The sequence below is a fragment of the Bos indicus x Bos taurus genome, chromosome 8 (assembly GCF_003369695.1).
Source record: "Bos indicus x Bos taurus breed Angus x Brahman F1 hybrid chromosome 8, Bos_hybrid_MaternalHap_v2.0, whole genome shotgun sequence".
Classification (NCBI taxonomy): Eukaryota; Metazoa; Chordata; class Mammalia; order Artiodactyla; family Bovidae; genus Bos; species Bos indicus x Bos taurus.
Window position 1 is genome coordinate 18,398,703 of NC_040083.1, and position 16,207 is coordinate 18,414,909.

Genomic DNA, 16,207 nt, shown 5'->3' on the forward strand with positions numbered 1-16,207 from the left:
TATTATTTCTAGCCTTTCAAACAAAAGGTTTCAGAGCTTGCTTTGAGAGTAGAACTGGTGATTGGAATGCTTACATCTCACCCCACTCATTGGATCATTATTCATGTTATACTGTGGAGCTTGCCAAATGGTGGTTTATCTCTCAGTAGCAAGTAAATAAAAGGAAGTAAATGACCAATAATTTACCCTGTACTTGTTATAAGTAACTCAAATTACCTAGAACAAACAAACATGTCTCTATTATTACCACATGCTGCAAAAAGATAAAAGTATATGGGAATAATTATTTTTGATTATATAAAGAAGAATGCATACATCATTGCCTTTATATTTCATACATGTGTAACATTGCATCTTTTGAAAAGCAGTAACAGAGCTAAAACTTAAAGTCTCCTGTGGGTTATGAGGTAGTTCAAGAGATTATGGATCTGGAGGCATATATTCAATGATATATCTGAGGTTAGAATTTGTAGTGTAAACAGAGAGAGATTGTTATCTCTTTCATTTAGGTACAGCTAAAATACTGAGTAATAACACTCAAACAATTTAGGGGGTCTGAAGAGTGTTGTCCTTGAAAGATGAGGACTAATCTCTACTCTTTGCTTTCTCAGTTGCTTGTGGAGGAAATTGAAATTAGATCTTCCACACTTTAGTAAGGGAGCATTGTGTTAAGAAAGTTTTAAAATCTGAGTCCAAATCCAAGCTTAGCAAGGAAGAAGAATGTGGTTAGTGATATCTGCATAGGCGAGGGAGAACTAGCCCTTGTGTCACTGATTTGCCATCCCTTAATGTCATGGACCTCCCTAGTAGCTCAGTGGGTAAAAAATCCACCTGCCAATGCAGGAGACCCAGGTTCGATCCCTGGGTCAGGAAGATTTCCTGGAAAAGGAATGGCAACCCACTCCAGTATTCTTGCCTGGGAAATCCCATGGGCTGAGGAGCCTGCTGGGGTCCAGCCCATGGGGTCACAAGGGTCAGAGATGACTAAACCACCACCACCACTGTCATGAGGTCACAAAGGGCTGAACACAACTGAGCAACTGAGCACACTCACACACGTGCGTGTGCACACACACACGCGCACACACAAACACACACGTATGTTGTCATATTATTGCCAGTCGGTTGCTCATCCATTTTATCAACTACCTATCCATATGTTTTACAATGGGTGTATTGTATTTCAACTATATAAACTTCTGAACAATAGCCTAGGAAATTAGAATCTATGTTCTAGCCAAAATACACTCAAGAAAAATTTAGAGGACCAGCCTCTAATTTTCTTTCTTCTCTGTGTGACAACCATTTCAGATGCACGGTTTTCAGATACCCTCTTTCCACTCCATTGTTCTCTTTTGAGGAACACAGTCTTCTCCCACTTCTTATCCTTTGCTTCTCCACAATCTCGTACAAATACTTTTCTCTCAGTCTATAAATAATTACTGGTGAGCTCTTTGATATGGTTTTCATTTAACTATAAAGTGATGACATTTTTTGTTTGTTGTCTGGTTTTTTGTTTGTTCATTTGCTTAAGACTGCAGTGCTTTTAAACTATAAAAACACTGTGTAAAATCAGTTTCTTAAACTCGAGCACTCCTTAAATTGCTTAGTCAGCACTATCATATTTTCTCCCAGTCTTGTTTTATTCTAACCTAAAATCTACTGATTAGGTGGATTGCTGTATATTCTTGGTGAATTTCTCCCTATATCTGGATATTTCCTGCATGTATAATCAAACTTAGCCAATTTTATCAAGATTTGAACTTCAAAGTTCTATTTTCCTAATATTTGAAAATTTAGGTTTGCTAAAAATTAATTTAATATTAACTTTATATTTAATAATCAAGATTTTTAAAATAAATTAACAGCTGAAAAAGAAGTATAGGTCACCTCTGTATTCATTCATTTATTCAACAAATGTTTATTGTCTGCCTATATTAGACTAGATAGTATAAAGGGATAAACAAATATGATGTGGGTTCTGTTTCTTTGTTTCTTACAGACTGGCAGAATAGGTGAATAAAATATTGTATTAAAATTGAACTTAACAGATTAATGGAAAATTAATAAAATATAGTTATAGCCATTTTTCAGTATTCTGAAGCAAGTGAATAAGGTGAAGTGATAGACAGCAGAGATGGTTGTTATCTAGGAAAACTTTGATGGAAAGAATATTTAACTTGAGATGTAAATGATTTTTTTAAAGGCAAGTCACAAGAGTAGAGGAAAAATACATTCCAATTAGAAATGGACGTTCAAAATCTCCAAAGCAGGAAACAATTTGACAAGCTCTAAGAATTAAAAGAAGCCAACATGTCTGCTAGGATGTAGCAGACAAGTAGGTAATAAAAATAGAGGAGTCTTAAGAAGTAACCAGGAGCCAGCGATTATTCAGGAATTTGTAGGCTATGATAAAGGTTTTAAATTTTATTGGCATTATAATGGGAAGCAACTGGAAGGTTTTCTGTAGAGAAGCAGCATTCTTATATTTATGTTTGCAAAAAGTCACACTGATCACTCTGTGCAGAATGAATTTGAGAGAGTAAATACTGAGACCAACAAAGTAGTTGCTTCATAGGCCACATAATAGGTGATAGTACTTTGGACTAATCTTAAGTCAGAGGAGATGCTGAGAAAAATCAAGTTTTTTTTTTTCTTTTTTAAGAGTAAGAAATTAACAACTGAAAATCGATCCCAAGAGGGTGGAAATGGTAAGGAAGAAAGATGATAACTGGTTTATACCACCAAATGGATGATGATACTAATTGTTAAGAAGGGTAAGTCTAAAATCAAAATGGGTTAGGAGAGCAGGGCAGTGTATTAAGTTTCATTTTGAAAATATTGTTTAAAACACCTGCAAGATAGTCAAGAAGACATGTCAGGTGAGATTCAGTGTATGAAGCTGGAACTCAGAGTAGAATTTTTGGATTGAGACATAAATTTGCAGAACACTAGCATAGTATAGAAAAATAAAAATAAGGTCATTGGATTAAATAAAATATTTAATGAAAACATAAAAAAAAAGAAAGGATATAGGAATCCAGCATATTCTCAGAGTTTGCAATTTTGGAGTTTACAACTGTAATGGCATTACTTGTTCAAGTTCCTACAGTGTTCTGGGCACTTTATACATTTTAAGTTTTTTAAATACTGATTCATAGTTGAATTTATTAAATACTACTTGATTGGATGAATGTATAGCCTTCAATGAGACATGTTTTCTTTCTTTGAAATATGGTAAGACTTGCTCTCATCTCAGCTAAAGTGTTAAAACTACACATTGATTATAGGTGCCTACCTAAGAGAGTCCAAACCATATCCAGAACCTTCACCAAGGGGTTTGAACTGGGAAACTGGCTCACTGACCTAGATATAAGAGGGCAGCATGATCAGTGAAAAGACTGAGGATGTGAAGTTCTTGGAAGAGTCTGAGTGAGTGAGTGAGTGAAGTCGCTCAGTTGTGTCCGACTCTGCGACCCCATGTGAGCCTACCAGGATCCTCCCTCCATGGGATTCTCCAGGCAAGAGTACTGGAGTGGGCTGCCTAACAGAGAGTGTTTTCCACTCCCTATGTAGTCTAAATACGAGTACCTCAGAAGAAACACAGCCAGATCACGTGAGCAGTCCACAGAATGGAAACTGACATTCAGCCTGAAGCAGGACACTCTCTCAGCTACAGAAACTGGTATCCTTGGCACATGCTTCCACAAGGTGGATTGTGGGGAAAGTGGCCTTCACACACTATGATGTTTGTGGGATGTTGTTCCCTGAATAAATCTTAAAGGTTAACTGAGGATGATTTTGATGATAGGAAAAATGACAAGGCTGCAGTGGGAGTGACCTGCACTTTCTGAATTTGGACTGAGGTGGGAAAGAAGGAATGTAACTGGCTTTAACTTTCACCAGACAGCTTCTCCAAAGGGATTACCTGTGGGAAGGAAGGCAACCTCACAGAAAGAGTCTGTGCAGTTTACCACCAGAGGAAAGGTTGAGGAAAGAGTTATTAGAAGTTAAGAAAGGGGAATGAGCTGTGTCAGAGGATCAGTGTGTGGTGGTCAAAAAACCCCACATGGCCCACAATCTACGTGTGCATCTCTATTCCTGCCTATAAATAGGTTCATCAATACATCTTTCTAGATTCCATATATATGCATTCATATACAGTATTTGTTTTTCTAACTTCACTCTGTATAACAGGCTCTAGGTTTATCTACTTCAACTGACTCAAATTTGTTCCTTTTTTATGGCTAAGTATTATTCCATTACTTTTTAATTATTCCATTCCATTTGGAATAATTATTATTGGAATAATTACTGGAATAATTGTTATTCCATTACTATTTCAATTATTCCATTCCATTTCAATAAGTAATTCCATTACTTATTGAAATATGGTAGGACTTGCTTCTTTATTCATTTATCTGTCAGTGGACATCTAGGTTGCTTCCATGTCCTGAGCAAAGGAAGGAGAGGGTGGGACAAAGTGAAAGAGTAGCCTTAGAATATTTACACTACCCTGTTGAAAATAGTCAGCTAGTGGGAAGTTGCTGGGAGCACAGGGAGCTCAGCCCCATGCTCTGTTTCAACCTAGATGAGTAGGATGGGGATGCAGAGGGAAGGCTCTAGAGGGAGGGGATATACATATACTTATGGCCAATTCATGTAGTTGTATGGCAGAAACCAACACAGTATTATAAAGCAATTATCCTCCAATTAAAAAAAAAAAAGAAACCACTATGGTGCCCTGTGAGAGAACAGGTTTGCAACGCAAGGGGGTGTCAAGTCGTCTAATACCCGAGGACCCGACGCCAGAAAATGGCGGCACCAGATACCTGTGATTTTTTTTTTCCTTTTATTCTAATTCCACATTCACCTTACCCTTGTTGCTGACCCTGAAGGAACTAGAGGCAGTTGTTAGAGGAGGGTGAGAAGATGAGGCATGGAAGAGAATAAACATCTGTTTTACCCTCCTTTTCCATTAAGCCTGGTTGGTCTCAATCTGAGGGGAAGCGTGGCAACAGTGCTCTGAGGAGATGAGAAACAAGGAATTGACTGAGCATTTGACATTTTGAATTATATTGAAATGGACTTTTAATATCTGAAAATGAAGACTGTTGATTAACATTCAGAAGTAATGGTACAGTAATGATTCTTCTCGAGCTACTATACAAAGGAAGGGAGGGGAGGGTGAAAGAACGGGTTTGAGGGACAGTGGTAAGAGAAAAATTAAAAAAAAATTTTTTTTGCACCCTTCTGAAAATAGCTCATAAATAACCTGGTAGTTCTAATTAGAAATTATTCCTAAACTTTTATTACTACCTTCAATTATGTGTATGTGACAGGAAAACTCAAACTGAGACAGAACAACTATCTTTGGTTACATATGCTTAAGAATAAGACAGCCCTAAATGTTCAGGGTTGACTTAAAACAAAACAAAGAAAAACTGTTTCATTCACGTGAAATCAAACACAGAGAAAATACTAGAAATATGCAGAGTGGTCTCTTGCATTTTTTTCCCAGTATCACTTTCGCCATGGCTTTCTGAAGACTGAGACCAATAATTAGAGTAAGAAGTGAGGTATACTAATTGTCCCAGTGCAGTCCAATAGACGTCTCTGTGATAATGGAAATGGTCTATTACCTGCTCAATCCATCATGACAGACACTAAGCCACACGGGACTGCAGAGAACCTGAAATGGAGCTGGTGTAATGTAGGAACCAAGTTTTAAATTTTAACTTTACATTCATTTAAACTGAAATTCAAATAGCTGCTTATAGCTGGTGCACAGGCCAGTCTCTTTAAGGAACAATACTAATCTGCAAGCATGCAGGATGGAAACACTAGTTTAGAACTAACAAAAACATTTCCCACCTTAAAAAGTCCTGGACTTGTTTTGGTTAAGGATCCTGTGGGCACACCTTTTGCTCTTACTATGTTATTTTCTGCTTAATCTGTATTGCCCTTGGTCTCTTGTATTAGTCTGGCTAGGGCTTTTATAATGTTTAAAGGAAGGAGAGTCTCTCTCTCTCATGTAGAAAGTATCCTAATTAAGACAAATAAGTCATGCTGCTTTTGTTTATGTCACAATTTTCCCTGTAGCTAGAATTAAGTGATGCTGTCAAAGGGCAGTGCTAATGTTTGATGGTTTTTAATATTTTTGTCCATATCAAAAGACTAAATAAATGTAATCAATATTCTCAATTCCTAACTTTCTAGTAATTATTCCAATAAAGAGATATTCATGCTACCAAGCATCGATACATGCTCTTCATAGCCCTAATAAATCTGCTCCCAGAAAATAAACCGTGTTCATCTAGGATTTTAGAGAGAATATTAGCAAACACCAAGCTCAGAATGTGATTAACCAAGTTTTTCAGCACATGGACCTCACAAAATATGGATTTTCAAATCCAAACATTTAATGAAAACTATCAAAAAATAAGAATCATATCTGCAAAGGAGCTGCATATTATATTTGGGTCAGCTCCTTAAGCAAATAACTCACATGGAGAGTTTAAATAGCACTGGCTCTTCATAAGAACTTTCTCTAAATCCCGTCTTATAAAAAGAACAAAATAATAATAATATCAAGAGTTAATATGTAATACTTGCTGGCTGACTCTGTTTTAAGATTTTTAAGAGTTCCTCACAAGAACCCCATAAAGTAAATACTACTTTATTCCCATTGTACAAATTAAGAAAGTGGTTTAAGAAGGCTGCCCAAGGCTATATAACTGGGGTAGAAGGGTTGTGGTGTTGATGATAAGATCTGGGTGTGTCTTAGTACAGAACTTTTACCTCTTATTTATTTCATAGTCAAAAACATACTTTCAAGATAAACCTTTTATATATTAATATGCTAAGATAAGCCTTTAACAAGGCTTGTCATTGACAAGGCAGTGCCAACCTCCTTCCCAATTCAGTCTGAAATTTTTCAGCATGCTAAAACCCTTTTTTTGTGAGTTGCAGTTAGGTCAGCTACTGGGTATATAGGTTGACTTTGGTGGTTGAGTCCCTAAGTCATGTCTAACTCTTGCAAACCCATGGGCTGTGGCCTGCTAGGCTCCTTTGTCCATGGGATTCTCCAGGCAAGAATACTGGAGTGGGTTGCCATTTCCTTCTTCAAAAGGTTGACTTTATTGAATATTAAATAATTACAGTTTTACTTGGTAAAGTCTTCAAGATTATATAAGAGAATGAGGAATAAATGTTTTTAATATCCTAGTCATTCTAGAAATATTTGTATCACACACACACTTATACAATATAAGCAGATCCAGGAACTCACATCTTATTTGCAGATCTACTTGTACAGGAATACTAACACAGGAAAGGACCCCAGCATCAAATTATTGGAACAGGTATTACATTATGTTATCAATGTCAAAAAGAGAGAACAGCACCTTGAGTTCAGGGGGTCTAAGACACGTGTATGAAATGGTAGGGTATAAACTTTGCCTTCGATTCTTTACAATCCAGATAAGTGAGGCAAAAAAATGAAAGGTGCTGTAAAAACAACAGGAATATATTTTTCACAGTTCAGAGGTTGGGACGTCCAAGATCAAGGTGCTGGTTGACTCAGCTCCCCAGCGAGGGCACTCTTCCTGGCTTGCAGATGGCCAACTTTCGGCTGTCTACTCACAAGGTGGGCAGAGAGCGGGGGCGGGAAGCTTTCTGATGTCTTTTCTTAATGGGCACTAATTACATCAGGAGGGAGCCTCACCCTCATGACCTCCTCTAAACCTGATTCCCAAAGAAAGGCAATGCCATAGAATGGTCAAGCTACCGCATATTGCACTCATCTCACACCCAGCAAAATGATGCTCAAAATTCTCCAGGTCAGGCTTCAACATTTCGTGAACCATGAACTTCCAGTTGTTCAAGCTAGATTTAGAAAAGGCAGAGGAAGCAGAGATAAAATTTCCAACATCTGTTGGGTCATCAAAAAAGCAAGAGTTTGAGAAAAATATCTACTTCTGCTTTATCCACTACACCAAAGCCTTTAACTGCGTTCAGTTCACTTCAGTTGCTCAGTTTTATCCGACTCTTTGCGACCCCATAGACTGCAGCACACCGGGCCTCCCTGTCCATCACCAACTCCCTGAGTTTACTCAAACTCATGTCCATTGAGTCAGTGATGCCATCCAACCATATCATCCTGTCATCCCCTTTCCTCCCACCTTCAATCTTTCCCAGCATCAGGGTCCTTTCTGATGAGTCAGTTCTTCATATCAGGTGGCCAAAATATTGCAGCTTCAGCTTCAGCATCAGTCCTTCCAATGAACATTCAGGACTGATTTCTTTTAGGATGGACTGGTTGGATCTCCTTGCAGTCCAAGGGACTCTCAAGAGTCTTCTCCAATACAACAGTTCAAAGCATTGATTCTTTGGTGCTCAGTTTTCTTTATAGTCCAACACTCACATCCATACATGACTACTGGACAAACCATAGCTTTGACTAGATGGACCTTTGTTGGCAAAGTAATGTCTCTGCTTTTTAATATGCTGTCTAGGTTTGTCATAACTTTTCTTCCAAGGAGCAAGTGTCTTTTAATTTCATGGCTGCAGTCACCATCTGCAGTGATTTTGGAGCCCCCCAAAATAAACTCTGTCACTATTTCCACGGTTTCCTCATCTATTTGCCATGAAGTGATAGGATCAAATGTCATGATCTTAGTTTTCTGAATGTTGAGTTTTAAGCCAACTTTTTCACTCTCCTCTTGAATGTGTGGATCACAACAAACTATGGAAAATTCTTGAAGAGATGGGGATACCAAACCATCTGACCTACCTCCTGAGAAATCTGTATGCAGGTCAAGAAGTTAGAACTGGACATGGAACAAGACTGGTTCCAAATTGGGAAAGGAGTACATCAAGGCTGTATATTGTCACCCTGCTTCTTTAACTTATATTCAGAGTACATCATGTGAAATGCTGGACTGTATGAAGCACAAGCTGGAATCAAGACTGCCAGGAACAATATCAATAACCTCAGATATGCAGATGACACCACCCTTATGGCAGAAAGTGAAGAGGAACTAAAAAGCCTCTTGATGAAAGTGAAAGAGGAGAGTGAAAAAGTTGGCTTAAAGCTCAACATTCAGAAAACTAAGATGGGGAAACAGTGGAAACAATGACAGACTTTATTTTTGGGGGCTCCAAAATCACTGCAGATGGTGACTGAAGCCATGAAATTAAAAGATGCTTGCTCCTTGGGAGAAAAGTCATGACCAACCTAGACAGTATTAAAAAGCAGAGACATTACTTGCCATCAAAGGTCCATCTAGTCAAAGCTATGGTTTTTCCATATGTATGGATGTGAGAATTGGACTATGAAGAAAGCTGAGTGCTGAAGAATTGATGCTTTTGAACGGTGGTGTTGGAGAAGATTCTTGAGAGCCCCTTAGACAGCAAGGAGATCCAACCAGCCCATCCTAAAGGAAATGAGTCCTGAATATTCATTGGAAGGACTGATGCTGAAGCTGAAACTCCAGTAGTTTGGCCAATGACTGATGTGAAGAACTGACTCATTTGAAAAGATGCTGATGCTGGGAAAGACTGTAGGTGAGAGAAGGTGACAACAGAGGATGAGATGGTTGCATGGCATCACCGACTCAATGGACATGAGTTTGAGTAAACTCTGGGAGTTGGTGATGAAAGGGAAGCCTGGCATGCTGCAGTTCATGGGGTTTCAAACAGTGGGAAATGACTGAGCGACTGAACTAAACTGAACTGAAACCTGATTACCTCCCACAAGCCCCATCTCCTAATACCATCACATTAGCAGTTAGGGTTTCAACATACAAATTTTTGAGGGGACATAATTCAGCCTACATAATACATAATTCAGCCGGTGGTGTTGGGAGAAGACTCTTGAGAGTCCCTTGGACTGCAGGGAGATCCAACCAGTCCATTCTAAAGGAGATCAACCCTGGGATTTATTTGGAAGGAATGATGCTAAAGCTGAAACTCCAGTACTTTGGCCACCTCATGCGAAGAGCTGACTCATTGGAAAAGACTCTGATGCTGGGAGGGATTGGGGGCAGGAGGAGAAGGGGATGACAGAGGATGAGATGGCTGGATGGCATCACTGACTTGATGGATGTGAGTCTGAGTGAACTCCGGGAGTTGGTGATGGCCAGGGAGGCCTGGCGTGCTGCGATTCATGGGGTCTCAAAGAGTTGGACATGACTGAGCGACTGAACTGAACTGAATTCAGCCTACAGATAGTCCATTACATTCAAACTCCAGGGCAAAAGACCTCAGTGACTCTTGGTAGCAGAGGGACTAGAGCATCAGAGGAGAAGTGGAAGGTAAGCACAGAAATGCCCAGGGCATCCAGATTATGGTCAGCTGCAACTGCCAGTGTAAGGAGTTCAACATTATATACAACTGACCTTGGTCAAAGTTGTTAACCAAAGATCATTGAATGAGATATTATAGGATGTCTTAACAATAGAGACAACACAGAGATATTTGATATGGGATGGCTTTTTCCAATGTGAATGTGCCATAAATTACCTTAATATAAGATTAATTTTATAAGAAATGTGTTTTTTAAAGTGAGAGTCAAATAAGTCTGACAATAAAAGAATCTTAGAAATTAGCTAGGGACACAGGACCTTTTTCTCAAGCTAACACCTAGAAATATACACCAGATAGTGTATGTGGCAGAGAAGGCAATGGCACCCCACTCCAGTACTCTTGCCTGGAAAATCCCAGGGATGGAGGAGCCTGGAAGGCTGCAGTCCGTGGGGTCGCTAAGAGTCGGACCTGACTGAGCGACTTCACTTTCACTTTTCACTTTCATGCATTGGAGAAGAAAATGGCACCCCACTCCAGTGTTCTTGCCTGGAGAATCCCAGGGACGGGGGAGCCTGGTGGGCTGCCGTCTATGGGGTCGCACAGAGTCGGACACGACTGAAGCGACTTAGCAGCAGCAGCAGCAGCAGTATATATGGTGGGGGTAGGGGGGGAACTTGTATGGAGGATGAGAGAAAAGGGATAAAGAACTCAGCTGTCATTCAAATGTGGCTTTGAGAAATACTAAAGTTGAGGCAAAAAAGCAGTGCCACTCCAATTTGCTAACACAGCTTTTCTCAGCTCCGTATTTACAAAAATGCTGATTTACGGCATTATATTAAGAAGCACAGTGACTATAACCTCATCTATTCATCTTTTTTTTTTTTTCTCTAACATAAAATGAAATATACGTTTTCAAATAATTAGAGAATGGGTATTGAAGGTGTGGAGGGAGGAAAAAAAAAAATTACAAAAAGTCCCCTTAACAAAAAACTAAGAAGTTGTTGTTTCAGGGAAACAGCAAAATCAAGTACTTTAAATTAACTTATTTGAATTTTTTTCTGCTCTTTTACTCCAAATTTTATAACCTTAGTCAAAGGATAATCTTTGGAGTTAGTTTCCTAAACACACAGTGCAAATAGTCCATTGAAGTTTTTATTTACAAAACTGTGGCATTTATCATAGGAGAATTCTTATCTCTTTCTTGAGTAAGAGTAGCTTAACAGGACAATAATGACAAGGTCAGGAAAGAGAAATCTGTGTCCTTTGAGCATTTTTCTGTTTAGTAAGCAAATAATTTTACTGTTTACAAGCCCTCATTTTTAAAAGAAAGCACAGATATTTATATGTTTTCTAATTAAGAGCTTTTATGTTTTTCTATATTCTCCTCTTTTAAGAATAATTTATCTTAAACTTTATCATTCCCATAATTGTTTTCTCTAAGATTTTTCATTTTATTTTTGTATATGTCTTTTATTATTTATGCAATACTATTTTCATATGTAGGCTACTAATAAATAATAGTTGGTAGAACCATTTTTACTAACTTGTGCTACTATATTTAGAAATGATGTAATATTCATCTTCAGGTATACAGTTCTTGACATATGCTAAGTAAATTTAAATATATTTAAATACAAGGAATAATTTGGGCAGTGATCATTTTGGTAATTCCGTTCCAAATTCTCTTTCAACTTAGAGATTATTGTCTCTACCTCCTATTTTGGAGGATGATGGAATCTCCGTTAATCCTAGGTGAATGTTTATTGCTATCCACAGATAACCTTCATGATTATGAGTGATAATTTTTGCTGGATCAATTTTCTCTCTCTTTTTTTTTTCCCTTTTCTTCTTCCCTTCTTTCCTTTCTTTTAGTAAAATAAAGATGGTTATATATGCCATGTGACTGACCAGAGTTGTAGAATTTTAATGGAGTCTCTCTTTTGGGAAGATACACATATATCTAGATCAGTTACTATAAACTACATAAAACAGACAATTTCTGCCTAAGCAGTTTTACCTGATTTTCATAATATTTTATATTACTTCAATAACTTATGAAGGGCAAAAGAGTACTTTGGGGTTAGATAAGGGGTAGAGAGTAGGACATAGAGGCCTTCTCATGTAACCAGTGTCAGTATTCTTTAGAAAACTCAGTACAGTTCATTTACAGTGGTTAGGAACAAAAATTTAGGAGATATTTTTACAAAGGATACAAGGCAGTTTAAATCTGAGATGTAAAATGAGAATACTAGTAGGTTTACTAATGCAAGGATGAGGAAAGTGAAGCCAACAAAAAATAAAACACCAGTACTCAAGTAATAACATCCAAGAGGTGACTGAATCTTTCTTATGCAGATTTTTTCTCTAAGTCCTATGGCATATCTAACTTTTCACCTCATGGGTTCCTAGGGCTCCTGTCTAAAACTGAGAACTAATCATCTTTCCTTACACACCAGCATTTTTTCCTGCACTCTGTACTTTGGCCACCTCGTGCGAAGAGCTGACTCATTGGAAAAGACTCTGATGCTGGGAGGGATTGGGGGGCAGGAGGAGAAGGGGACGACAGAGGATGAGATGGCTGGATGGCATCACTGACTCGATGGTCATGAGTCTGAGTGAACTCCGGGAGTTGGTGATGGCCAGGGAGGCCTGCCGTGCTGCGATTCATGGGGTCTCAAAGAGTCGGACACGACTGAGCTACCGAACTGAACTGAACTGAACTATACACTCTATAGGGGGAGGGGGGGAAATATATATATATATATATGTAGTTATATAGTTCAATAATCCATAGAGTATTTGATGTATGTCTGCAACAAAGTTTTTGTCATCAATTTTCAACGGAAATTAAGAATATCGCCTTTCTTTCATAAAATTTAATTTCTATTTCTTAAAATTCTTATTCTTTCCTACTTTTTTGACTTTATGAAATGACGATTGAGAGATTGTGTTTGTAGTGTTTTAGGATAAAAGTTGTATAATCCTATCTTTTCCTCTACTTACTTCTCTTTGTATTTTTCAGTGAAAACCCCAACTGTGAACTAGGTTTCTCAAATGCTTTTCTAGTTCATTTACTTGTGGCTTGAAGACTTCAGTTAACCTAAGAATTACCTGGGACCTTGTTAAAATGTAGAATCTTGCTACCACCAGTCTGGCCCGTGAGATTCTGGCATTCTTATCTTGTCCTTAATTTACTTTGCATTTGTCCAGTTACTGTGTAAGTTGATTCCCTTAGAAGCAAAGAATGCCATCATTCAATGAGTTGTATCCACCCAGAACATTTGAAATTTACTGAGTATTTCAATTTTCCTGAATGAGTTGGACTCATTTTGAATTTCATAGGTTTTGGCCTGAGCAAATCTAATTACAACTTCGTTTCTACACAACTGCAAACAGTTTGTCGAGTGAAACGCTGGCTGTTCACAAACTGGGCATTGCCTATATTCTTCTGAGAGCTACCCGTTCCTGCTTGAGGGAGGCCTCAAGTGACAAGTGTTCAGCTCTTCTGTTGCCTCTAAGCTTAATGTTTTATTAAGCTTGGAGGTGGTTTAAACCGTTGTGTTCTAAATGAACCCGTTAAGCTTTTCAACCTGCCCCATAAAGCTATTCCGTAACTTCTCACTGTACTATTATTTGCTTCGAGATTGCCCTGTAAAAGGCAAGGTAACTGGTGGCTGGGCTAGGGACGGGGTGAGGCAGGCGGGTTCCTTCAGGGCCTCGCGAAGCGCCCTGGCAGAGTCTGGGATACAGTTTTCCCCCCAGCGCGCAGCTGAAAAGGGCTGAGCAGCAGAGCGCTCCCCGGGGGCATTGTGTGTGAGCTGGCCTGGAGATCCCAGGCCCCGGGGGCAGCTCCACCCGAGAAGACTAGACACGCCTCAGACCGGGCAAACTCCCGGCCTCCTCTGGCCTCAAGCCAGCAGCCGCCGCCCGCCACCTCCTTTCCTCCTCCGCAGCTGCCCTGGCCGCCCCGCCGGGCCCCGAACTCGCTGGCGCCTGACAGCGCGGCCCCTCGGCCCACGGCGCTGGCAGCGCGGCTGGGACGGGACCGATGTGGCGCATGCGTGGTGGCGCCACCAGGCGCGGGAGCTGTGGCGGCGGGGAAGGCGGCGGAGACAGCCGCGGGCAAGGCCGCCCAGGCCGCGTTCGTGGGGGTGGCGGCAGCGGCGGCAGCGTGGGCTGGCGAGGCCGTGCGGGCGGCGCCCGACAGCAGCTGGAGGAGCGGTTCGCCGACTTGGCGGCGAGCCATCTGGAGGCCATCTGCGCGCGGGACGAGCGGGACCGGCAGAACGCGAGGCTGCGCGAGGAGAACGCCCGGCTGCGGCTCGAGAACCGGCGGCTGAAGCGCGAGAACCGCAGCCTCTTTCGTCAGGCCTTGCGGTTCCCTGGCGAGGGCAGCGACGGGGCGTCCGCGGACTCGGCGAGGGCGACCCCGGTCCCGGAGGAGGCCAGCATGAACCGGAGGGCGAGGGGCGGCGGCCCCGAGGACGAGCCGGGGAGCCCCAGGGCCCTTAGAGCCCGGCTCGAGAAGCTGGAAGCCATGTACCGGCGGGCCTTGCTGCAGCTGCACCTCGAACAGAGGGGGCCGCGACCGCTTGGAGACAAGGAGGAGCCCTCTCTGGGCAGCCCAAACTCAGGCCTCCAAGTCCCAGAGCCAGAGCCCTCCGAGCCCTGGCCATAGCCCGAGGCCGCAGCCTCGAGAGGCGGAGCCTCGTGCAGGCTCCTCCTCCGTTCAGTGCTGCCCCCACCTGGCGCACGCGTGAGCCGCGCGCTCCCGCCTCCGGCCTGGCCCTGACACTTCCCGGGGGCGAGCTTTCTACCCGCAGAGGTTGGGGAGAGGTTGGGGAGGGCATGGGGCTGAGTCCTGCCATGCACAGAGCACATGTCTCTGGCGCCTGCTAGTTCAATGGAGACCTAGCTCCGGAGGGGCGGGCTTTAAAACAGCGTGAAGTGGGTGGCAGTCGACCCTTCCTAATGCCTGAACTTTTCTGGGTGTTGTAAGGACCTGTGGTATTTTTTCCTCTATTTTGGTTCTTCCAGGGATGATAGTACATTTTGATTTGGCTGGATTTGTTTTTCATCGTCTCCTAAAGCCTCCAGCTAGTCTCTCTCATGTGGCCAACATTTTAAGTGTTTGGTTTGTTTTTATAAGTCGGTGTTACTTTGGTATCCTGTGAAATATCACCCTTTAATGCACAAAGTGATGTTTATAATTTAGAAACTCATGTCTGCCCTGGTTCTAGTCCTTATGCATCTAATATATACTGATTTGTTAATCCCACTCCCCCATCATCCCCCTGCCTTGGGAAATTTTAAACTATCTTCCTATAAGTAATCCTTCGAATTGATAAATAAATTTGGTGCACGGAAACTAACCTGAAGCTATCCCATGACTGTTATTTAAAGTGTGTTAAGTGTTTATACGTTTCCTTAATATCTGAACTTGATTATCCTTTGTAAGCTATCATTCTCTTTTCACTTTATGTAACAATGATCTTTTAAAATAATCAAAAAAATTAGATAATCTAAACATTATTTTGTAATTTGTGCACGTTTTAGACTTGACAGAATATAGAACACAGCTATTTTGCCTAATACTGCTAATGTTTAAAAATTTTTGAGAAATTATGAATTATATGTTCATCAAAAGCCCCAAAACAATATGATTTAAGTGTCAGTTGTAATTTCAATTCCAAAAAAATGAGATTAATCCTAACAAATATTCTAAGATCAGTTGATTCTACTTTGTCAGTGAATAACACTTTTGCCTATTAATCAAGAGGGTGACGTTGTACCTGGTAGAGATCATACGTGTAAAAGAGTGTTTAAGTGGTGGAAAACACTTCAGTTTAAGAAGAATAAAAAGAGTTTTTGTTACAGTTAGAAAAAAATCATAAATTAG

General features: G+C 40.6%; 1 protein-coding gene across 1 annotated transcript; it reads left to right on the top strand.

The window, feature by feature from the left end:
* The first annotated feature begins 14,247 nt into the window (after positions 1 to 14,247).
* On the top strand, positions 14,248 to 15,680 carry TUSC1 (tumor suppressor candidate 1). The gene has a single exon (XM_027549101.1). The coding sequence runs from the start codon at positions 14,357 to 14,359 to the stop codon at positions 14,984 to 14,986; it is 630 nt and encodes a 209-aa protein (XP_027404902.1). The 5' UTR covers positions 14,248 to 14,356; the 3' UTR covers positions 14,987 to 15,680.
* The last annotated feature ends 527 nt before the right edge of the window (positions 15,681 to 16,207 follow it).